The 24,855-nt window shown below is 41.2% G+C and overlaps 1 protein-coding gene across 10 annotated transcripts in view; it reads left to right on the forward strand.

Moving 5' to 3' along the window:
* LOC122557037 (utrophin-like) overlaps nucleotides 1–24,855 on the forward strand; it is a 688,507-nt gene that overhangs the window by 613,662 nt on the left and 49,990 nt on the right. For 9 of the 10 annotated variants that reach the window (XM_043704260.1, XM_043704256.1, XM_043704257.1 and 6 more), the window contains 3 exons: nucleotides 6,870–7,006; nucleotides 19,524–19,562; nucleotides 22,567–22,632. In XM_043704260.1, coding sequence (XP_043560195.1) covers nucleotides 6,870–7,006; nucleotides 19,524–19,562; nucleotides 22,567–22,632 — 242 coding nt within the window. The remainder of the gene's footprint in view (nucleotides 1–6,869; nucleotides 7,007–19,523; nucleotides 19,563–22,566; nucleotides 22,633–24,855) is intronic. The other variant, XM_043704261.1, reaches the window with a different exon arrangement.

Below are 24,855 nucleotides of genomic sequence, written 5' to 3' on the forward strand. Positions count from 1 at the left end.
TTACCTTTATTTAACTGTAACACCATTACATCTGATTTTGCCTTCTCTCTTTCAAACTGCGGATTGAACACTACCATATTATGAACGCTGCTTCCTATGTGTTCCGTTACTTTAAGATTTTTTATAAAGTCTGGTTCATTACATAGCACTAGGTCCAGAATAGCCTGCTCCCTGTGGGCTCCATGACAAGCTGTTCCAAAAAGCCATCTTGTAAGCATTCCATGAATTCCCTTTCTTTGGATCCACTGGCAACATTATTTATCCAGTCCACCTGCATATTGAAGTCTCCCATGATCACCGTGACCTTGCCTTTCTGACATGCCTTTTCTATTTCCTGCTACATGTTGCACCCCTGGTCCTGACCACTGTTAGGAGATCTGTACATAACTCCCACTATGGGTTTTTTGCCTTTGTGGTTCCTCAATTCCACCCACACAGACTCCACATCATCCGATGCTATGTCATTCAGTGCCATAGATATAATTTTGTTCTTAACTAACAAGGCAACCCCGCCCCCTAAGGAATCACTGGAGTCAGGGAGGGTCCCAGAGAATTGAAAAACAGCTAATGTAACACCCCTATTTAAGAAAGGAGAGAGGCAGAAGGAGGGAAATTATAGGCCAGTTAACCTAACCTCAGTCATTGGTAAGATTTTAGTGTCCATTATTAAGGATGAGATTGCAGAGTCCTGGCAAGTGCATGGCAAAATAGGGTTGAATCAGCATAGTTTCGTCAAGGGGAGGTCATGCCTGATAAATCTGTTAGAATTCTTTGAGTAGGAAGTGAGGAAGTTAGACAAAAGAGAGCTAGTGAATGTGATGTCTGGATTTCAGGAACACCTTTGAGAAAGTGCCACTCAGGAGGCTGCTGAATAAAATGGGCCCATGGTGTTATGGGTAAGGCACTGGATAGAGCATTGCCTGACTTGCAGAAGGCAGAGAATGGAGATAAAGGAATCCTTTACTAGCCAGTGACTAGTGGAGACCTGCAGGGGCTCAGTATTGGGACCACAATTATTCATGTTATACATTAACAATCTGGATGAAGGAACTGAGAGGCATTGTTGCTATGTTTGCAGATGACACAAACATAGGTGGAGGGGATGGTGTTGAGAAAGCAGAGAGGCCGCAAAAAGACTTGGACAAGCTGGGAGAGTGGGCAAAGAAGTGGCAGATGGAATACAATGTGGGACACTGCGAAGTTGATTTGAATTGAATTTATTGTCACGTGTACCGAGGCACAGTGAAAAGCTTTGCCTTGTGAGCAATACAGGCAGATTGATTAGTTAAACAAGTTACTTAGTAGTAAAAGAAGAGGTGTGGAGTATTTTCTCAATGGGGAAAGGCATCGGAAATCTGAAGCACAATGGGACTTCGGAGTCCTGGTTCAGGATTCTCAAGGTTAACATGCAGGTTCAGTTGGCAGTTAGGAATGTGTTGTTAGCATTAATTTCAAGAGGGCTAGAGAATACAAGACCGTAAATGTGCTGCTGAGGCTGTATAAGGCTCTGGTCACTCCACATTTGGAATATTGTGAGCAATTTTGGGCCCCATATCTAAGTAAGGTTGTGCTGGCATTGGACGGAGTCCAGAGGAGGTTTGCAAGAATGGTTTTGGGCATGTAAGCTTGTCGTGAGGAGCAGTTGAGGCCTCTGGGTCTGTACTCGATGGAATTTAGAAAGATGAGTGGAGATCTGATTGAAACTTACAGAATACTAAGAGGCCTAGATAGAGTGGATGTGGAGATGATGTTTCCATGAGTAGTAAAGACTTAGATCCAATGGTACATCCTCAGACTTGAAGGATTGACCCTTTAGAACCTAAGATGAGGAAGGAGTGAATCTGTGGAATTCATTGCCTCAGAAGGCTGTGGAGGCCAAGTTATTGAGTCTATTGAAGATAGGCTCTTGATTAATAAGGGGACCAAGAGGTGCAGGGAGAAGGCGGAAGAATAAGGTTGAGAAAAAATCTGCCATGATTGAATGATGGAGCAGACGCGAATGGCCAAATACCCTCATTCGGCTCCTGTATCATCTGGTGTTATGTTTCCAAGTCTCAGACCTTGTTTTGAAGCAACATTATTTATATGCTGCATTCAGTTCTGTTCTGGTCAGTTGTAACTGCCAGCATTGATGATGCTGGGATTTCAGCAAAGGTAATTTTGAGGGGAGATGGTTAGATGCTCGCTTGTTGGAAATGGTCACTTGTATGTCACTTACATGGACACACTTTTTTAAAATTCTGTTGTACATTTGAGCAACACTGGCTGAGCTAACTGGCTGTTGCTTGTCCCTAGTTGTCCTTGAGAAGGTGGTGGTGAGCTGCCTCCTTGACTTGCTGCAATTAGAGAGTGAATTCCAGGATTTTGACCCAGCAAGTAATCAGCCAAGTCTGAATATTGTCCAGATCACACTGTACAAGACAACCCTTTTTATCCCTGGAATTAATATTATGAACATTCTGAGAACTGCGATTGTAAGTATATCCTAGTTTAAAAGACCAAAACTGGAAATCCAAATACACTACACCTACTAATTTCACTTTATTTGCCTTGTTTGATAAGGAATTAGAGTTCTTGCTTCAAGGAATTCGAATGGATTCACCAAATGTATAAATGTATCCTTTTCACTACGTCAACTGTATCTGATTGTATTATCATTTTCCACATGGCTTGCTGCTGCCTTCTCAGTAATAGATTCTAAATAATTTCCTAAAGACAAACTTTAGACTAAGTAGCCTCTATACTTTCCCACGTTCTGTTAGGATCTTCACAGAATCTAGGAAAGATTGTGGCCAATGCCTCCATTATCTCTGCAGCCATCTCTCATAAGCGCTTGTATTATCATCTAATTTAGTCTGAAGGGATGCTTGAGAACTAATGGAATGAGGGAACAGGTCATGTGTATATTGATTAAGGATAAATTAAGTGTGAGTTTGTTGTATAAGTATGGGGAACTAGTAATTCATGGGTTGAGTTTTCTGGAATATGGTTAACAGAAATAAAGCTCTCACAGTAAGACGTGGACTAGGACTTTTTACATATAATTATCTTCTAGTGTTCAACACCTGGTATCCAGGTTCACATCCAGGAACTTGTTAGCCTTTAGTCTTCTCAGTTTTCCTCAAACTTTTCCTTTATGATTGTAAGTTCCTTCTTCCTTTTGCTTCCTATGTTTGCACCTTTTTTTGTATTTTCTGCTGTGAAATCAGATTGAAAATATTGGTTCCAAATTTCTGCCATTCCCTTCATTTCCCATCATTAATTCCCCAGTCTCACCCTCTCAAGAATCAATATTCACTGTCATTACCCATTTCCTTTTTATATACTTGTAGAAATTTTTACTGTATTTATACTAATATCTCTGTTGTTATTATTTTAGTCAGCTTTTGTTCACTTAAGAAATGTTTTCAATTTTTGGACAGTTGTCCAATCTTTACCACCAGCGCTTCACCAGAGGCTCTCACTGATGATGTTACCTAGTCGTGGTGACGAAACGTCTGAAAACAAACCTTCCAGCTCAGCGAGCAAACTTGCATTCATAGCATTCTTAACTTTAATAGATGGCATCAGATTATACAATGATGAATCCTAGCTGTAGAGTCTTCCATTCTAAATTGACAATATTTTTGGTTTGAATTATGAAATATCCCCTAAAACATCTACCATTGCTTCTGTATGGTCTTACCTTCTAAAATATTTTCCCAGTCCAACTTTGTTTTTATTTTCCTATAATTATCTTCTCTTTGCATTTAAGACGTCAATCAGTTTCAGACCCAAATTCTCATCCTGGTACTTGACATAAAGTTCTACTACATTCTGATCATTCTTACCCAGACGATCCTGTATTATGATGTGATTTATGAATCATTTCTCAGAACATGTTACCAGGTTTAAAATATCCTAATCCCGTTTGGTTCCCGTAGTACAGTTCTAAGACTCTAAGTGCACTCTATGAATGTAATCCTGAGACATGTGATGATGCCGTCACTTTAACAAGGTTATTTTGTCCTTGGGTTTTTTTTTAAACAGGAGTCTAGGAAGAACCTAATTTAACAATGGCAGAGGAGGGGCCAGTTCTCCCAGTTTGGGTTTTTTCTAGTTTGGTTTAGCTGTAGCACTCAGAAGATGCTGCAGTCCAGAAAGTTTCAGGCTTCAGCAGAAAATTCCTGACTGACTTTCCTTTCTGAAGTCTCCATATAAATCTGTATAAGACGTTGGTTCAGCCACATTTGGAATACTGCATACAGTTCTGGTCACCATATTACCAAAAGGATGTACATGCTTTGGAGAGGGCGCAGAGGAGGCTGCCTGGTATGGAGGGCACTAGCTATGAAGAGAGGTTGAGTAGATTAGATTATTTTCATTAGAAAGACGGAGGCTGAGGGGGTTCCTGGTTGAGGTCTACAAAATCATGAGAGGTATAGACAGGGTGGATAGCAAGAAGGTTTTTCCCAGAGTGGGAGACTCAATTAGTACGAGTCATGAGTTCAAGGTGAGAGGGGAAAGGTTTAAGGGAGATGTGTGTGGAAAGTTCTTTACCCAGAGGGTGGTGGATGCCTGGAACGCGTTGCCGACAGAGGTGGTAGAGGCAGGCACGATAGCATCATTTAACTTGTATCTAGACAGATACATGAATGGGCAGGAAGAAGAGGGATACAAGCCTTAGAAAATAGGCAACAGGTTTAGATAGAGGAACTGGATCGACAAAGGCTTGGAGGGCCGAAAGGCTAATTCCTGTGCTGTAATTTTCTTTGTTCTTTGTTGTCTTTGGAAGTTGTTCCTTCCTGCCTGTAAGAACCTGTGTTTGAATTTGCCTTTTTGCCAAGAGGTGTGTTTATGGAATGTTATTGGATTGGAACTGCTCTTTAGTTAAGTTGCAGTATCAGATCGGTTAAGTTTTCCAGTAGTTGTTATTCTAAATTCCTTTTCCTTTTGTTCGTATTTCAACTATGGTGTTTAAATAAATTCTGTTTTGCTTAAAGCCAAGTGGTTTGACCAGCTGCATCACAATTTGAATATCCGCTTCACAGTTGGCTTTCAAATAAGAAAAAGTTAGGGTCTAGGCAACCTTCTTAAAAGATTTTGAGGGAGTCTGGCCTGGTCCATAACAGCTGTAGATAACTACTTCTGACGTCAAGGCACTATTTAACCAATTATGGCATCAAGGAGCCCTAGCAAAATCATAGTCAGTAAGAATCATGTGAAAAACAGTCTGCTGAGTCATACCATAAAGAAAAATACTTGTGGTTGTTTGAGGTCAATCATCCCAGCTCCAAGGCGTCACTGCAAAAATTTCTCAAATTTGTATCTTTGGCCTAGCTATCTTCAACTACTTCTTCAAATGCAATCCCTGCACCATAAGGTCATAAGTGAGGGTGTTCTCTGATGATTGTGCAGTGTTCAGCACCATTCATGACTCCTCAGATACTGAAAGTCCGCTTCAGGAGTATAACGGAATAATCTATGGATTGGTGCAGCTTCAACAACACTCAGGAAACTTGACACCATCCAGAACAAAGCAGCCTGTTTGATTGGCACCCCATCCACCACTTTCAACATTCATTCTGTTATCACTGATCCACAATTGATGCATTGTGTATTGTCTGAGGAGATGCACTGCAATAATTCACCAAAGCTCCTTAAACAGCATCTTTCAAACCTGTGACCTCTACCCCTCAAGCGACAAGAGTAGCAGATGCATGGAGCACCACCTTCAAGTTTCCCTCCAAGCCATACACCATCCTGACTTGGAACTGTATCACTGTTTTTTCATAACTATTGGGTTAAGATCCTGGAGCTTCTTTCCAAACAGCACTGCAGCTGTTCAAGAAGGCAGCTCACCACCACCTTCTACAGGGAATTCATCCTAGCCAGCAATATCCACTCCCATGAATGAAAAAGAATCCTCCAGGCCAAAGTTTATTACAGCATCTTTCCTACAAGATCCCCTTATTTCTTGGATCTGTATGCTGTTCCTGGGCTATATCTTTTGCCAATGGATCTATAAATCTGAGACTGGCACAGCCTTAATAAAAATTCCATATTTTGTCTGAGGGTTGGTGGCTCACTTGGCTGGTTGACAATGCAGAGCGATGCCAACAGCATGAGATCCTACACTGGCTGAGGTTACCAGGAAGGATTCTCCTTCTCAACCTCTTCCTTTGCCTGAGATGTGGTGACCTTCAGTGTAAACCACGTCCAGTCAACTCTCTCCACTGAGAGAGCAGCCCTAATGTCCTTTGGACTATGGTGACTGCATATATATTTTGACTCTCCAAACCAATATCATTTCTCAGTAACGTATTATTCTCATCTTTGATACAACACAGAAAAAAACCATGAAACCCAATAAGGTGAATTTTGAATCAGCAATTATACATTGTTAAAATAATTAGCAATTTAACCAGAAATGATGTGATGTGAATCCTGAATCTACATATCATTTGAAATTAACTATTGGCTTGTTTTAGTAGTTGACCATAAGATGGTGAATTCTCTTGAGGCTTTGTTGTACCCAGAAGATAGAAGGATGTTAGAACTATGTGGAGGGATATGGGCCAAGCACAGGCAGCTGGGACTGGTTTAGTTTGGGATTATGGTCAGCAGGGACAGGTTGGAGCGAAGGTTGTGTTTCCGTGCAGTATGACTTTATGACTCTATAATTAAAACTTATTAAATTTGAGATGGAACTCAAGCATAATGGATCATTCAAGCATGTCTAACCCTTTTTGTAAAGAAAGTCAACTTTAATCCTCTTTAATTTCACATCCTTGAAGACATTTGGGAGGGATTTTATGGATGATAGAGTGAATTGACTCGACTGGTTCATGTTAATTCTTAACTAAATTTGATTCATTTTACATTTTTAGACAACATCAGGTGAAGATGTGCGTGATTTCACCAAGGTGCTGAAAAATAAGTTCAGATCAAAGAAATACTTTGCCAAACATCCTCGCTTAGGTTATTTGCCAGTGCAAACAGTCCTGGAAGGCGAGAACCTTGAGATGTAAGTTTGTTCATGTGAGATTTATTAATGTATCAAATCCCATTTGTGTGATGACAAATATTGCAGCATTACTTATTCTGCAGCTTAGCAGGAGAGTGAGGTTGTCCATCTGTGTATATATCAGAAATGCATAATACAACAGCAACTGAGCCTTAAATGATTTTGTTGAACCTCTCACCTTCAAAACATTGTAATTACTCACTCAGAGAGTGCATCTACTAAAGGCTGGTTGATACTGTCACTAACTGCAATGTGCAACCTTTCTTAATATTTTTCTCTCTCCTCCAGTTCTGCCCTTAAAAACTACAATCAAATGCCCCCCATCCCCGCAAACTACTCTGCTCCATTTCCAAACTTCCTTTGCTCTCAACGCTTTAAACTCATTGTTAACTTTCTTGCAACTTCATATTTGAATTCACCTGATCAAGTCTATAGCCTTGCCACAGTACAATTACAGTTCTTGTCAAAATTATAAATTACATCCTTTATGACTGTGACAAAGGTGAGTTATCCCTCCTTGTCCTTTTCAAAATGTTCCTGCAGTTTTTGGTCACATTCTCATCCTTCCATACTTGTCCAGTTATGTTGACCTGTACTTGACAGGCTTCACTCTGTTGTCTAATCATAGCCAGAGATTAGCAACCAATTGCTTCTGTTCTCATTCATCTGTCTGGACCCCTCATCTTTCTCTTCAACATGGTTCTCTTCAGTGACAGCATTTATAAATAGATCTGTTTCCATGTATGTAATGATGACAACCACCTCTACCTCAGGCCAGATTACCAATCTAACATCGACTATTGGGTGAGACGACATTTCTTCCAATTAAATGATAAGATGAAACCATTGAATGCTCTTGCCTGTGACAAGTTTGGTGTCAGGTGGGCATTTAATCCAGCAGAAGTGTAACCAGTGGGGATCCACTGCTGTTCCCAGTTCTGCCCTGAATAAGTATGAGATTGAGTTAGGGTTAGAGAAAGATTGTGAATAGCCTTTCTGTCCTACCACTGATCTGAAGCCCTTAACTATATAACTAATTCTCATGTAAAGGATCAGCCCATTGCTGCTGGTATTCAGCAAAAAGAGATGGCACTCAGTTCCTGATCTAAAGTCCTGGCATTGGAAAGAGGGTCCTGCTGTGAGATAATCCCTGCTGTTGTTGCAGACTGCATTACTGTATCTGGGCACTTAATGCAGCAGGCCTTGGGAAAGGAGGCGCTCCAGTGATTGACCAAAACACACTTTGACAATATTAAATGCTGTTCACTGTGTTTGATCTGTGCCACAAACCTCATTCCCTCACAACCAACTCTATCCCTTCCCTGGTAACTGAGGCTGAATCTGATTGTTCATTTTTGTTGTTCTTTCATGAGATGTGGTCATGGCTAGTAACTCAGCATTTATTGACCTAATTGTCCTTGGATTGAGTGACTTACCAGGCCATTTAAAAAGGCAGAGCTTAAAAATGTGTTGCTGGAAAAGCGCAACAGGTCAGGCAGCATCAAAGGAGCAGGAGAATCGACGTTTCGGGCATAAGCCCTTCCTCAGGAATTTAAAAAGGCAGTTAAGAATCCACACATTCCTTCATTACACACCATTTTCCTGCATGTTCACCTGCCTTGCTATGTTTAAAGAAACCTGCCAATCTCAGTCTTGAACATATTCAATGACTGAACCTTCACAGCCCTTTGGGACAGAGAATTCAAAAGACTCAGCACCCTCTGAGTGAAGAAATTCCTCCTCATGTCAGCCTCAGAATAGGGGTTGGGCCATTTAGGACTGTGTCCCCTAGTGAAACCCCAAGCCAAGGAAGTATTCTTTTTGCATCTAACCTGTCAAGCCCTTTAAAATTTCTAAGTTTCAATTGGGTCACCTCATTCTTCTAAACCTTAGTGATTAATGACATCGACCTCCCATATCTTTCCTTGTCAGACAATCTCGCCATCATAGGATCTGTTAAACCTTTGCACTATGGCATGTATATCTTGCCTTGGGCAAGGGGACAAAAACTACACAATATTCCAGATTTGGTCTCACCAACAATCTATACATTTGCAGCAAAACATTTTTGCTCCAGTATTCAAATCACCTTGCAGTAAAAGCCATTGGACCATTTGCCTTCCCAATTACTTGCTGCACCTGCGCGTCAGGTTTGAATGACTTATGAAGAAATACACCAATGTCCCTTTGTAATATTAACACTACCCAATCACTTCCCATTTTAAAAAGAAAGTTCTTGAATTTTTAAAAAATTATTTTTTTTAAATTAACTCATGGGATGTGGACGTTGCTGGCTAGACTAGCATTCATTGCCCTTCCCGAGTTGTCCTTGAGAAGGTGGTAGCTGTCTTCTTGAATTGCTGCAGTTTATTTGGTGCAGCTACACCTACAATGTTGTTAGGGAGGAAGTTCAGGACTTCAATGGAATGCCAATATATTTTCAAGTAAGGACGGCTTGGACAGGAACTTGCAGTGGTGCTGTTCCCATGTGTCTTCAACCTCTATCCATCTGAATGGTAGTGGGTGTGGGCATGGAGTGTGCTGTCTAAGGAGCCTTGGTGAATTTCTACAGTGCATCCTGTAGATGGAACATACTGTAGCTACTGACCAGCAATGATAGAGGGAGTGGATGCTCGTGGATGTGGTGCCAGTCAAGTGGTTGCTTTGTTCTGGATGGTGTCGAGCTTCTCGAGTGTTGTTGGAGCTCCATTCATTCACATAGGTGTAGAGTATTCTATCCCACTCCTGGCTTGTGATTTATAGATGATGGACAAACTTAGGGGAATCAAGAGTTACTCGCTGCATGATTCCTAGCTTCCTGCCTATTCTTGTAGTCACAGTAGTTTTATGACTCATCCAGTTAAGATTTTGGTCATTAGTGATGGCTGATAGTGAGAAATTCAGTGATGGTTGTACCATTTAATGTCTAGCTGTGGTGGATAGATTGTCTCTTGTTGATGGTCGTCATTGTCAGCACTTATATGGTGTGAATGTTACTTGTCACTTGTCAACCAAAAATGTAAATATTATCTTAGTCATGCTGCTTTTGGACATGGGCTGCTTTGATATCTGAGTAGGTAAATGGTGCTGAATATTGTGCAATCATCAGTGAACATTCCTACAATTGACCTTACGATGGAGGAAATATCCTTGATGAAATTGCTGAAGGTGGTTGGACCTCGGACAGTACCCTGAGTAACTCCTGCAGAGATGTTCTGGACCTGAGATGATTGACCACCAGCCATCATAACCATCTTCCAATGAACGAGGTATGACTCGAACCAACAGAGAGATTTCCTCACACCCACCCACCACTGATTCCAACTGACTCCATTTTTGCTAGCGCTCCTTAATGCCACACTCTTGCAGTCAGTCACTCTCATTTCACCTCTGGAATTCATCTCTTTTGTCCATGTTTGGATTAAAGTAGTAATGGTGCCAGGAGCTGAATGGTCCTGGTGGAACCAAATAGCACTGTTATGACATCTTCCATAATTTATTGATGATTGAGTAGGTTGATGGGGCAGTACTTGTCCATGTTGGATTTATCCTCCTTTTTGTGTACAGGATATACAAGATATGGGTAATTTTGCACATTGTTGAGTAAATGCCAGTGTTGTAATAGTACAGGAACAGCTTGGCAAGCGGTTTGGTAGGTTCTGGAGCACAGATCTTCAGTACTATTGTTGTAGTGTTGTTAGAGCCCACAGATATGGAGTGAACAGATATGTTTTGTGGCATCCTTAAATATAGGTGAGGTGCCGGAGGACTGGAAGTTTGCTCATATTGTCCCCTGTACAAGAAGGGTAGTAGGGATATTCCAGGTAACTACAGACCAGTGAGCCTGACGTTGGTGGTGGGGAAGTTGCTGGAGAGTGTACTGAGAGATAGGATCTATTTATATTTGGAAAGGAGTGAGCTTATCGGTGATGGGCAACATGGTTTTGTGTGGGAGAGATTGTGCCTTACCAACTTGATAGAGTTCTTTGAGGAAGTGGCCAAGTTGATAGATGAAGGAACGGCTGTTGATGTCATGTACATGGACTTAAGTAAGGCATTTGATAAGGAACCCCATTGTAGACTAATGGAGAAAGCGAAGTCACATGGTGTGCAGGGTGTTCTAGCTAGGTGGATAAAGAACTGGTTGAGCAACAGGAGACAGAGAATAGTAGTTGAAGAGAATTTCTCGAAATGGAGAAAGGTGACCAGTGGTGTTCCACAGGGGTCAGTATTGGGGCCACTGTTGTTTGTAATATATATAAATGATCTAGAAGAGGGCACTGTTGGTATGATCAGCAAGTTTGCAGATGACACAAAGATTGGTGGAGTGACAACAAGCATAAGGGACTGTCAGAGAATATAGGAGGATAGACATAGACTGGAAAGTTTGGCAGAAAAGTGGCAGATGGCTTTCAATCCAGACAAATGTGAGGTGATGCATTTAGGTAAGTCTAATTCTAGAGCGAATTATACAATGAACGGAAGATCCTTGGGAAAAGTTGATGGGCACAGAGATCTGGGAATGCAGGTCCATTGTACCTGAAGGTTGCTGCATTGGCTGATAGAGTGGTCAAGAAGGCATATAGTATGCTTGCCTTCATCGGACGGGGTATTGAGTATAAGAGCTGGAGAGTCATGTTAAAATTGTACAAGACATTGGTTCGGCCACATTTAGAATACTGTGTACAGTTTTGGGCGCCACATTACCAAAAGGATGTGGACGCTTTGGAGAGGGTGCAGAGAAGGTTTACGAGGATGTTGCCTGGTATGGAAGGTGCTAGCTATGAAGAGAGGTTGAGTAGGTTAGGGTTTATTTTCACTAGAAAAAAGGAGATTGAGGGGGGATGTGATTGAGGTTTACAAAATCATGAAGGGTATAGACAGGGTGGATAGAGACAAGGTTTTTCCCAGGGTGAAGGATTCAATAACGAGAGGTCATGCTTTCAAAGTTAGAGGTGGAAGGTTTAAGGGGGATACACGAGATAAGTACTTCACACCATGGGCATTTGGAACGCGTTGCCAGCAGAGGTGGTAGAAGCAGGCACAGTAGAGTCATTTAAGATGCGTCTGGACAGATGCATGAGTAGGTGGGGAGCAGAGGGATACAGATGCATAGGAATTGACCAGCAGGTTTAGACAGTACATTTGGATCGGCTCAGGCTTGGAGGGCCGAAGGGCCTGTTCCTGGGCTGTAAACTTTTTGTTCTTTGAACTGAAATGGCTGAAGACTGGCATCTGAGATACTGAGAACCACTGAAGGAGGCCGAGGTGGATCATGCATTTGGCGATTCTGACTGAAGTTTCCCTGAATGCTTCAGCCTTATCTTTTGCACTGATTTTCTGAGCTCTTTCATCATTGACAATGAAGATTTTTGTGGAGCCTACTCGTCCTGTGAGTTGTTTAGTTTTCCACCACCATTCACAACTGGAAATGGCAGAACTGCAGAGCTTATATCTGATCTGTTTGTTGTGGAATCCTCTGGCTGTGACTATCACTTGCTGCTTATATCATTTGGCACGCAAATAGTCTTGTTTTATAACTTGGCATGTTGACGGTCATGTTCAGGTATGCCTGGGGCTGCTTCGGCATGCTTTCCTACCTGCTTCATTGAGCTAGAGTTGATCCTTTAGATTGATAATGATAGAGTGGGGAATATGCTAGCTCATGAGGTATGTTAGGGTTAGAATTTTGCTGATGGTCCACAGTGCATCATAGATGTCCAGTCTCGAGTTTCTAGATCTGGTCAAAGTCTATCCCATTTCGCACGGTGAAAGTGCACACAACACGATGGACACTGTTCTCAATGTAGGTAAAAATAATGACTGCAGATGCTGGAAACCAGATTCTGGATTAGTGGTGCTGGAAGAACACAGCAGTTCAGGCAGCATCCGAGGAGCAGTAAAAGTGACGTTTCGGGCAAAAGCCCTTCATCAGGAATATTTCTGATGAAGGGCTTTTGCCCGAAACGTCGATTTTACTGCTCCTCGGATGTTGCCTGAACTGCTATGTTCTTCCAGCACCACTAATCCAGAAACTGTTCTCAATGTGAAGACGGGACTTGGTATCAACAAAGATTGTGCAATGATCGTTTTTACCGAATCTGTCATGGACATTTGAATCTGCAGTAGGCAGACCTGTGAAGATTAGGTGGAGTATGTTTTTCCCACTTCTTGGTTCTCTCTCCACCTACTGAAGACTCAGCCGAACAGCGATGTCCTTTGGACCCGATCAACCTGGTCAGTCGTGGAGCTTATGAGCAACTCTTTGTGGTGGACATTGAAGTACTTCCGTGTCTTCTCAGAGTACTTCTGTGTCTTTGCCACCATCACTGCTTTCTCCAAGTGCTGTTCAAAATTCTGGAGAACTGATTCATCTGCGCAAGGAAGATGTTACTCTGCGTGGGTTTCCTCCGGGTGCTCCGGTTTCCTCCCACAGTCCAAAGATGTGCAGGTCAGGTGAATTGGCCATGCTAAATTGCCCATAGTGTTAGGTAAGGGGTAAATGTAGGAGTATGGGTGGGTTGCGCTTCGGCGGGTCGGTATGGACTTGTTGGGCCAAAGGGACTGTTTCCACACTGTAATCTAATCTAATCTAATCTAATCTTTCATTGTATACCATTGTGTCACAACTTCTGCTGGGTCTGTCCTGCCAGTGGATGGGGTCCTCAGAGAATTATCTGAGTCACTGGATTACTATTCCAGAGTCAGCACTACTAAGCTATTACTTTCCCTATTTGCATTAACAGTACCCACTCTTTCTGCATTTCTTATTTTTCTACAAAGTGGCTAAATTCACATTTTGTCATATTATATTCTATCTGCCATGTTCTTGCTTTCACCTATCTAAATTCCCTTGAATTCTCTTTGCATTCTACTTACAACCTAAAGTCCCAACTATTTTTGTGTCATCAGCAAACTTACAAATATTACGTTTGGTTACCCTATTCAAATCATTGATATTGATTATGAGCAGCTGCGGTCCAAGTACAAATCCTAACAGGATTCTACTGGTCACACCCTGCCAACCAGAGAAGAGCCTCTTTATTCACACATTGTTTTCTGTCTATTAATCAATTTTCATTCCATGCTAGTGCATTGTCCTCTATCCTATGTGCTGTAACTTTGTTTATTAATTTGTGTGGGGACTTCTCAAAAGCCTTCTGAACTTCCAAATGCAACATGTTCTGGTTCCCTCTTAGCTTGCTCTGTTAGTTCCACTCTCAAAATAACTCTCAGCAGATTCTCAAACATTATTTTCTAAATGTCCCATTGATCGCATCCTTTATAATAGATTCTAGCAGTTTTATAGGATTTTATAGTTTTCCTCCCACTGATGTCAGGCTGACAGCTTGGTCATTGCCTACTTTCTCTTACCTTCCTTTCTAAAATATTGGGGTTACATTTGCAACCTTCCAATCCAGAAACTAGATAATTTTGGAAGATGACCATCAATGCCTCCGCTATCGCTACAGTCATCTTTTTCAACACTCTGGGGTGTAAATCATCAGTTCCAAGAGGATTTATCAATTTTCAGTCCCACTAATTTCTCCAGTATACTTTTTTATCCTAATTTCTTTCCCTTCTTTCAAAGTATTTCTGGTAAGCTCTTTTTGTATCTTCCTTCATGAAAATAGACATAAAGTATTTAGTTTCAGTGCCATTTTCTTGTTTCCCAATATCAATTCTCTTATCTCTCTGAGATTGACCAATGTTAGTCTTTGCTGACAGTTTCCATTTTACGTTCCTAGACAGTTTGTTTTTATGTTTTTCAATAGTTGACTTTCATATTCTATTTTCCCTTTAAAATTTCTTAATCCTCATTTGCTCAGTTTATAAAGTTGCAAATCATCAGACATAATACTTTTTTTGGCAACTTTATAAGCCATCTCCTACTGGGCTGCTATGGTGCTGTGGTCATCCCAGTTTCTGAGGTAGGAGACTAGAGTTTAAGTCCCACTTGCTCCAGAGTGTATAATAAATAACATAACTGAATGGGTTGATTGGAATCCTTAAGTTATCTCTTTTAATCTGATGCAATCTTTAACTTCTCTAGTTAGTCATGTCACTTTTCCTGGTGGGTTTTTATGCCTCAAAGAATTGTGTATGTTTGTTGTAAACCATATATTAATTATTATGGAACCATTACCTGTGGTCCATCATGACTTCTAATGTTTGGCAATCTACAAGAGCCCCCCTTGCCTCTATACATTCATACATTTATTTTTCAAGATGTAAGACCCTAGTCTCCAATTGAATTGTATCATTTTCAAATTCAATGTGGAATTCTATCATTAAGGTCACACTTTTCTGAAGGCTATTTTACAACAAAATCCTTAATTTGCACTTTTTCATTACAGAATAGCCCTTGTTTTCTCAACATAGTGTTCTCAAAAACCATCTTGTATATATGCACTCCTACATTTTTGACTTTTGAGCATCCCCAGTTTTGAACACTACTCTAATGAAGACCAAGTTTTAAGCTGCTCGGGTGAGTAAGTTGTGAAGAGGCTGCAAGGACATTTCAGAGGATTTGGAGAAGCTAAATGAATGGTCAAGAACATGAAAGCTGGAAAATATGAACACAAGATAATATAATTTGATTACATATGAAGCTAAATTGGTCAGTCTTTGAACAGATCTAGCAATTCAATACGTGTACTGGGCATCCATGAGCCATCAGTAGCAGTAGAACTGTACTCCAACACAATCTGTACCTTCATATCCCCCACTCAGGCATTACCATCAAGCCAGAGAATCAACCCTGGTTCAATGGAGAGTGCAGGAGGGCATACAAGGAGCAGCACCAAGCATACCTGAAGATGAGATGTCAATCTGGTGAGGCCACGAAACAGGACTACTTGCATGTTAAACAGCATAAGCAGCAAATGATAGAGCTAAGCGATCCCACAACCAAACCTAATCAGATCTAAACTTGGCAGTGCCCCCACAACCAGTCCTGAATAGTGGTGGGCAATTAGCTGCCTCCTCTCGTGAGTTGTTTATGATGGAAGAGCCAAGCACATCAATGCAAAAGGTAAGGTTGAAGCTTTTGCAGTAAACTTCAGCCAGAAGTGCTGAGTGGATGATCCATCTCAGTCTCCAGTAGTCCCTGCATTACAGATACCAGTTAGTCAATTCAAGTCACTCCACAAGATATCAAGAAATGGTTGGAAACTCTGGATTCTGCAAAGCATATGTTCTCTGAAAATATTCTGGCAATAGTATTGAAGACTTGTGCTCCAGAACTTGCCACTCCTCTAGCCAAGCTGTTCTAGTACATTTACAACACCGGTATTTACCTGATAATGTGCAAAATTACCCAGGAATGTCCTGTGCATAAAAAGCAGGAAAAGTCCAATCCGGCTAATTACCACCCCATCAGTCTACTCTTGATTGTCAGTAAAATGATAGAAGGTGTCATTAACAGTGCTAACAAGCAACACCTGCTCAGCAATAGCCTGCTCAGTAACACCCAGTTTGGGGTGTGGACCTCATTACAGCCTTGGTTCAAATATGGACAAAGGAGATGAATTCCAGAAGTGAAGAGAGTGTTAGCCCTTGACATCAAGACTGCTTTCAACCATCATGGAGCCCTAGCAAAACTGGAATTAATGGATATCAGGAGGCAAAATTTCTGGTGGTTGGAGTCATACCTGACACACAGTAAGACAGTCGTGGTTGTTTGAAGTCAATCATTTTAGCTCCAAAAAATCTATGCAGGAGTTCCTCAGGGTAGTGTCCTAGGCCCAGCCATGTTCAGCTGCTTCATCAATGACCTTACCTCCATCATAAGGTCAGAAGTGGGGATATTCGTCAATAATTGCACAATGTTCAGCACTATTTGCAACTCCTCAGACACTGAAGCAGTCCATGTTCAAATGCAACAAGATCTAGGAAATATCCAAGCTTGGGCTGAGAAGTGGCAAGCAACATTCAGGCCTCACAAATGCCAGGCTATAACCATCACCAATAAGAAACAATCTAACAACCTCTCCTGATATTCAGTGGTGTTGCCATCATTTACACCCATTAGCAATGTGAGTGTTATCATTGATCAGAAAGTCAACTCGATTCACCACATAGATACAGTGGCTGCAAGAGCATGTCAGAGGCTAGGATCTCTGTGGCAACTGAATCACTTCCTGACTCCCCAAAGCCTGTCCATCATCTACAAGGCACAAGTCAGGAGTGTGATGGAATATTCCCCACTTATCTGGATGAGTGCAGCTCAAACAACACTCAGGAAGCTTGACACTGGACAAAGCAGCCTGTTTGATTGGCACTCCCTCCACCACTGAAGCTCAGTAGCAGCAGCGTTGCTATCTACAAGATGCACTGCAGAAACTTGCCAAAGATCTCTGACAGCACCTTTCAAACCCATAACCACTTCCATCCAGAAGGTCAAGGGCAGCAGATATATGGGAATACCACCACCTACAAGTTCCCTTCCAAACCACACACCATCCTGACTTGGAAGTATATTGCTGTTCCTTCACTATTGTTGAGTCAAAATCCTGAAATTCCCTCCCCAGTGGCATTGTGGGCCAATCCACAGCAGGTGGACTGCAGCAGTTCAAGAAGGCAGCTCACCACCACCTTCTCAAAGGCAACTAAGGATGGGCAATAAATGGTGGCCCAGCCAGCAACGCCCATGTGCCACAAATGAGTAAATTTTTTAAAAGTCTACTTTGGTAAAGAAAACAGAATATTTCTTAAATTGTAAACAGTTGTAAACTATTGGTGCCGAAACGGACCAGTCACGAAAGCCATAATGTAACTGCGACAGTCAATATGAAGGAAAATAATATGTAGTTCTTCATCGCAGGAGGATTTGAATACAGAAATAAAGATCTCTTGCTGCAAATGTGTAGAGCCTTGGTGATACTGCATCTGGAGTATTGCATACAGTTTTGCTCCTCTGATCTAAGAAGGGATATATTTGGCAGAAAGGGAGTGGAAAGAACCATTCACCAGATTAATCTCTCAGAAGGGAGCATTGTGTATGAGGAGAGATTGAAGAAACCAGATCTGTATTAATGAGGTCATCTCATATAAAATTTGTAGAAGTCGTGACAGGCTTAGTGATGTCAGGGTGTTTCCTGTCACTGGTAAATCTAGAACTAGTGGACATAGTCTCAGAATAAGGGGCATGCCATTTAGAATTGAGATTAGAAGAAATTTTGTTTCCCAGAGGAAGATAAATCTTTGAAAATTTATTTTCCGGGGGCTGTGAAAACTCAATTATGGAGCAGGTTCAAGACTGAGATTAACAGATTTCTGGAGACCAATGACATGAAGTGATATAGAAATAATGTGGATAGGTGGTGTTGAGGTAGATGATCAGCTATGATCTAATTGAATGGCAGAGCAGGCTTGGGCTGACTGGTGTTTTCCTGTTCCTGTATTTCTCGTACATATGGGAAATCTTCCCAATAAGTTAATGGCTTCAGAAAATGGGAAGCACAGGGAAGGGAATGACATTTGGTGCTGAAAGACACAGAAAATAGGCAGGATCTTGCCTTGTGTTAGATTAATTAATTCACCTCAATGAATTAATTCCTGTCAAAGTATGTCCTTCTGTAAGTTTCTTACCTGTGTAAATATTGAAGGATTGTATTTGATTCCATGCTGTAAAAACTAAATCAAGAACTGTTAGTATCAATGTCGATAGAAACATGAGAATTAATGGAATTTAACTTGATATTTCAGATGCTGGAAATCTGAACATAAAAATGGAAAACTCAGCAGGCCTGGCAGCATATATAGAGAGAAACAGAGTGGACATTTTGAGTCCAGTATTGTTTCTTTAGTTAAACATTCTGTCTGAACACCAAAACTCCACAGTATGTGGTCAGAAAGTCTAAAACTTTGGACATTCCTTTGATGCCATAACTAAATTGTGCCATGGTGTCCTCAGTCAGTACAGGAATTAAACCCATACCATCGGTGTCAATTTGCGTTGCAAACCAGTGATACAGAAGCTGACCTAAACGACTGCCAAGACTTGTGATGAGTGCCTTATCTGTTCTGGAAAGGAGAAGTAAAAGGATGAAATGTAAAACTAGAAATTCAAAGCTGAGGAAGAAAGATTATTCAGAGGATATGTTGGTGTTATGTAAATACATTGAACCATAATAGAACATAAAGTAGCATTAACCTTGCTGCACAGATGCTGCCAGACCTGCTAAGTTTCTCCAGCAATCTATTTTTATTTCAGATTTCTATCATCTCCAGTTTTTCATTTTGTTAAGCAGTAATAATTTCTTGGGAAGAGAGAACATAATATAAATACATCTTAGAAACTGTATATGGAAATCCAGACAATAATTTTACCAAAGGTATAATAGATTAATGTAATTCACATAGATTTGGTGAATTCACCTTTGGCAGTTATTTGCTTTTGCAGGTGATTTCTTAGTCTGGTTCCGTCCCAATTACAGGCATTAAGGTTAGACATTGCATCTTAATTGAGTTATGTTAACAATGTTCTGAGATTTCCTCCTGTTTTCTTTTGCAGTCCTGTCACAGTTATCAGTATGTGGCCTGAACAGTATGAGTGAGTACAAGCATCTTCTATTCAGCATGCCAAGTGGGTGGTTTTACCTCAAACATAGTTCATTACTGTAATAATGCACTCTTGGCATCAAGTTGAGTTGTTTAAAGCTTAGTCGGGCTGTTTGATTGTCCATGGTGGAAAACATAGGAATATGAGCTTTATTCCCTGAATGACAGACCTTTTAAATAATGGGTAGAGCAAACTGTGAGAATTTAAATCATAGAATTTAAGACTTCCCTGTTGTGTTTTCAATTTATATAAGTGACATCTATGGAACTGGCTACAGAGCATATCAGAGACCATAAGACCACAAAATATATGTGCAGACTTTAGCCATTCAACCTATCAAATCTGCTGCACCATTGAATTGTGGTTGATACGTTTCTCAACCCTATTCACCTGTCTTCTCCCTGTAACACTTGATCCCCTTACTAATCACCAACCTATCAATCTCTATCTTAAATAGACCCAATGACTTGGCCACCATAGCCTTCTGTAGCAGTGAGTACCACAGATTCACCACCCTGTTGCTGAAGAAATTCCTTCTCATCTCAGTACAAAAGGGTCGTCTCATTGACTCTGAGGCTGTGACCTTGGGACCTTGTATCTTCTACCAGTGAAAACACCTTCTGTATGTCCATTCTTCTGAGACCTCACAGTATTCTGTAAGGTTCAGTGAGATTCCCCCCCTCATTCTTCTAAACTCCATCAACTATAGACCCAGGGTCCTCAACTGTTCTACATATGACAAGCCCTTCATGCCTGGGATAATTCTTGTAAACCTTCTTTGGATCCCCTCCAAAGCACACCTTTCCTGCTCACAATGTTCTAAAGGTGGCCTGTCCAGAGCCTTATACAGCCTCAATAATACATCTGTGCTCTTGTTTTCTAACCCTCTTGAAATAAATTTAGCATTGCATTTACCTTCCAACTGCTAACTGAACCTTAAGCAAATCCTAAACTAGGACTCGCAAGTCCCTTTGTCCTTAAGATTTTTTAAGCCTTTCTCCATTTAGAAAATACTCCACGCCTCTATTCTTCCTTCTAAGTGCATAACCTCACTATTTCCCACATTGTATTCCATCTGCCACTTCTTTGCCCTTTCTCCTAGTCCTTCAGCAGCCACCCAGCTTTCTTAACGCTCCCTGTCCCTCCACCTATCTATGTGTCATCTGCAAACTTAGCAACAATGCCTCAGTTCCTTCATCCAGATCGTTAATATATGACATGCATATTTGTGGTCCCATCACTGACCCCTGCAGGACTCCACTATTCACCATTTGCCATCTTGTAAAAAACCTCTTTATCCCCACCCTCTACCTTCTGCCAGTCAGCCAATGCTTTATTTATGCCAGTACCTTGCCCCTAACACCATTGGCTCTTGTCTTTTTTAGCAACCTCCTGTGTCGCCCCTTCTCAAAGGCCTTTTGGGATTCCAAATAGATTATGTCCACTGGCTCTCCTTTGTCTAACTTGCTTATTACCTCCTCAAAGAATTCTAACAGATTTGTCAAGTATAACCTCCCCTTGGCGACTCACCCCTATTTTATCATGCACTTCCAAGAACTCTGCAATCTCATCCTTAATAATGGACTCTCAAATCTTACAAATGACTGAGGTCAGGCTAACTGACCTATCATTTCCTATCTTCTGTCTCCATCTCTTCTTAAACAGGGGTGTTGCATTATTCATTTTCCAATACCCTGGGACCCTTGCTGACTCCAGTGATTCATGAAAGATCACCATCAATGCCTTCATTATCCCCTCAGCCATCTCCTTCAGAATTCTAGGGTGTAATGCATCTGATCCAGGTGATTTATCCACCTTCAAAACTTTCAGCTTACCCAGCCCCTTCTTCTTAGTGTTGGCCACTATACTCACATCTGTCCTTCACCCTTCTGGCTTGTTATGGTTCTGGTCTGCTATTGGTGTCTTCCACAGTGAAGAATGATGCAAGGTTCCGTCATTTCTTTGTTTCCATTACTAATTGTCCCCTTATTACTTTTCTAGTTGTCCTTTGATGGTTTTTAAAGGCTTTCCAATCCTCCCACTAATCTTCAAATTGTACAGGAAATTGGACTTTATTTTAGAAATGAATTATTACTATTATAAATAATTAAACCTATGATGTCTGTCACTTGGATCCATATTAGTTGGTGAGAAGAAACCAAGAAATATTTCTTTATGGATAGTGCTTATTGACTACTCAGTGTAACTTTTTTTCAATTTAATCCATTTTTCCTAATCAACCTGTTCAGAGATGTTATGACACACCTCTGTTGCAGATGGGACTTGAACCCAGGCCTCTTGGTCCAGGGGTAGGAGACACTACCACTGTGCTACAAGAAAACCAAAAGGTATTATTACACACCTCTGGACCAGATGTGGCTTGAACCTGGATCTGTTGGTTTAGGGACACTACCACTTTGCCATAGGAGGGCCCACCCACTCACTTCTACATACTGGTCCCATCTGTTTCTCCTCTTTCTGTCTATCCAGTCAATTAATTAATCAATTAATCCCAATCATTTGCTTCACTACTTGTTATACTAACAGCATCCAGTATTTGAATGTCCAGACTCAAATCGAATCTGCTACAGGGGAGTGTAATAAATTTTTGTTTATCCAAATCCTATCTGATGACCATGGAATTGTATCATAATTTCCCAGTATTTCATCCTGCAGGAGCAGTGTTAGAGCTGATGTAATCAGTGTTGTAATTCCTGAATATTCTGCCAAATTTTGCTATATACCATCACACAAAAAGAAAATATCACACCTTAACACTTCATTAATATTGGTTTATGTTGATAGTGAGTTGGAGAGTTGGTTCCAACCTGATTGCTACCTGAACTTATACTTTTGTTGTAGTAGTCTGTGATAACATCACTTCTCTAATTTATTAGTTAAATTTATTAAACCCAAGAACATAAGAAAACATTATTGCTCTTTCATATCTTTAACTAAAATATTGGAAATCAAGTATTTTGCTATTTGTTTGCAGCCTTACACAGTCTCCACAACTGACTCAAGATGACACGCATTCGAGAATAGAACATTATGCCAACAGGTTAAAAAATACATTGCTTCATTGAAATTATAATTTGTTTCGATACAGTGTGAAGTGATTATACTGGTTTATGTAGGGGTGGCTCAGTGGTTAGCACTGCTGCCTCACAGCACCAGAGACCTGGGTTTGATTTTACCCTCGGTGACTGTCTCTGGAGTTTGTATATTCTCCCTGTATCTGCCTGGGTTTCCTCCGGGAGCTCCAATTTCCTCCCACAGTCCAAAGATGTGCAGATTTGGTGTATTGGCCATGCTAAATTGCCCATAGCGTCCAGGTATGTTCAAGCTAATTGATGAGCCATGGGATATGCAGTTATATGGATAGAATAGGTGGGTGGTTCCAGGTGTGATGCTGTCTGGAGAATTGGTGTGGACTCGATGGGCTGAATGGCTTGCTTCCACACTGTAGGGATTCTCTTGTTTTGGCCAAATGGAAAGTCACTTAGTTGTTGCATCTTGGTGATCAAAATCAAAATTCACTATTGTCTAGCTTATGACCCTCTGTTTTCTGTTTTAATTTAACCTGGGATTTGATCAAGCACGATATGTAATGAATGAATTTAATTCATGTATTCCATTCCTTCCAGTTTTTTTTTAACATAAGATCACCAGAATGTTGATATCAAAAGAGTTTATCTGAACTGTTCACCATATACAGAAAATACATTGCACAGTCAAGGTGCTAGTCTTTACATACAGTGAGTGGATATAGAGGCTGGTGTCACTGGGCTAGTAATCCAGAACCCTAGGTTAATGGTCTGGGGCATGGGTTCGAATCCCATGTAACAGATGGTGAAGCTTTGATTGCAATTTTAAAAAATCTGGAATTAAAAAGCTAATAGTGACAAAATAGCCACTGACCATTATCATAAAAGGACATCTGGTTCACTAATGTCTTTTCGGAGCAGAAATCTGACATCCCAACCTTGCCTGGTCTTCATGTGATTCCGCACCCACAGCAATGTGGTTGATATTTTATAACCTTCTGGGCAATTAGGGTTTGATAATAAATGCTGCCCTAGCCAATGAAGCACACATCCCATAAACGAATACAGGAGAAGTGGTCACATCTCCTACTTAAGTCCACACCTGTGACCTCACAATAATTTAATGTAATTTGGGAGATTAATTACCTTGGAGTAAGGCTTCCATCCTTGTTTAGGTGGCCAGTAGTTCTCTGACCCCAGTGGCACCACAGGGAGCAGTAATCATTGCTGGGTCTATATTCAGTCCCTAACAGTGCTCATTGCTGAAGCTGGATGGAATAGTTATTGCTAGGACTCAGCTGGTATGCCAGGTCAAGGAAGATAGAGTACCGGGGTGGGGAGGAGCAATGTGGAATTGCCTGGTGCTTGGGGCTGGGATGTTTTGATTGAAACCGGTCTTGTATGGAAAGCAGCTCCCCAACCTTCACTTTCCCACCAGAGCCTGAGTGATCTTACCTGCCAAGTTTCAACCTGTCTTCAGCCTCATTCTGCAGCATGTCAAATGGAGGCATAAGTGGGTCACTTAACTGGCCATTAATTTCTCACTGAAGGGCTCTTACTTAACTCAAAGATGGAAGACTGTCTGACATCTCCTCTGTCAGTAATTACAATAAGGTTAGATAAGCAGGTGGATGCTATGAAAGGCACTCATACCATTTTACGGATCTATCTGTCTGCAAATTCTTACATACGAGAGTTTAAACTCTTTCCATGGAATTATAAAGCAAAGGAGGAGCTGATTTGGTCAATGGTAACTGTCATGACTCTTTGAAGGAACTGTCCAATTTAGTGTTATTCCCTCACTCTTGTTCCATAACCTTGCAAATTAGTCCTCTGCAAGTACATGTCCAAATGTTGCTCAGAAGGGAAGGGGAAAGAGGAGAAGAGCATTAGTCATTGGGGACTCCATAGTTAGTGGGAAAGATAGGCTCTGTGGGAATGAGACACTCATGTTTGGGGTGTTGCCTCCCAGGTGCCAGGGCTTGTGATGTCTTGGATCATGTTTTCAGGATCCTTGAGGGGGAAGGGGAGCACAAGTCATGGTCCACGTAGGCAACAGTGACATAGGTAGGAAAAGGGATGGGGATTTAAGGCAGAAATTCAGGGAGCTAGGGTGGAAACTTGGAGCTATAATAAACAGTTGTTATCTAGCGAGGAAAAGAATAGGGAGAGAGAGGAATTGAACACATGTCTACAGAGATGGTGCAGGAGGGAGGGTTTCAGATACCTGGATAATT

Source organism: Chiloscyllium plagiosum, chromosome 15 (genome assembly GCF_004010195.1).
Source record: "Chiloscyllium plagiosum isolate BGI_BamShark_2017 chromosome 15, ASM401019v2, whole genome shotgun sequence".
Lineage (NCBI taxonomy): Eukaryota > Metazoa > Chordata > Chondrichthyes > Orectolobiformes > Hemiscylliidae > Chiloscyllium > Chiloscyllium plagiosum.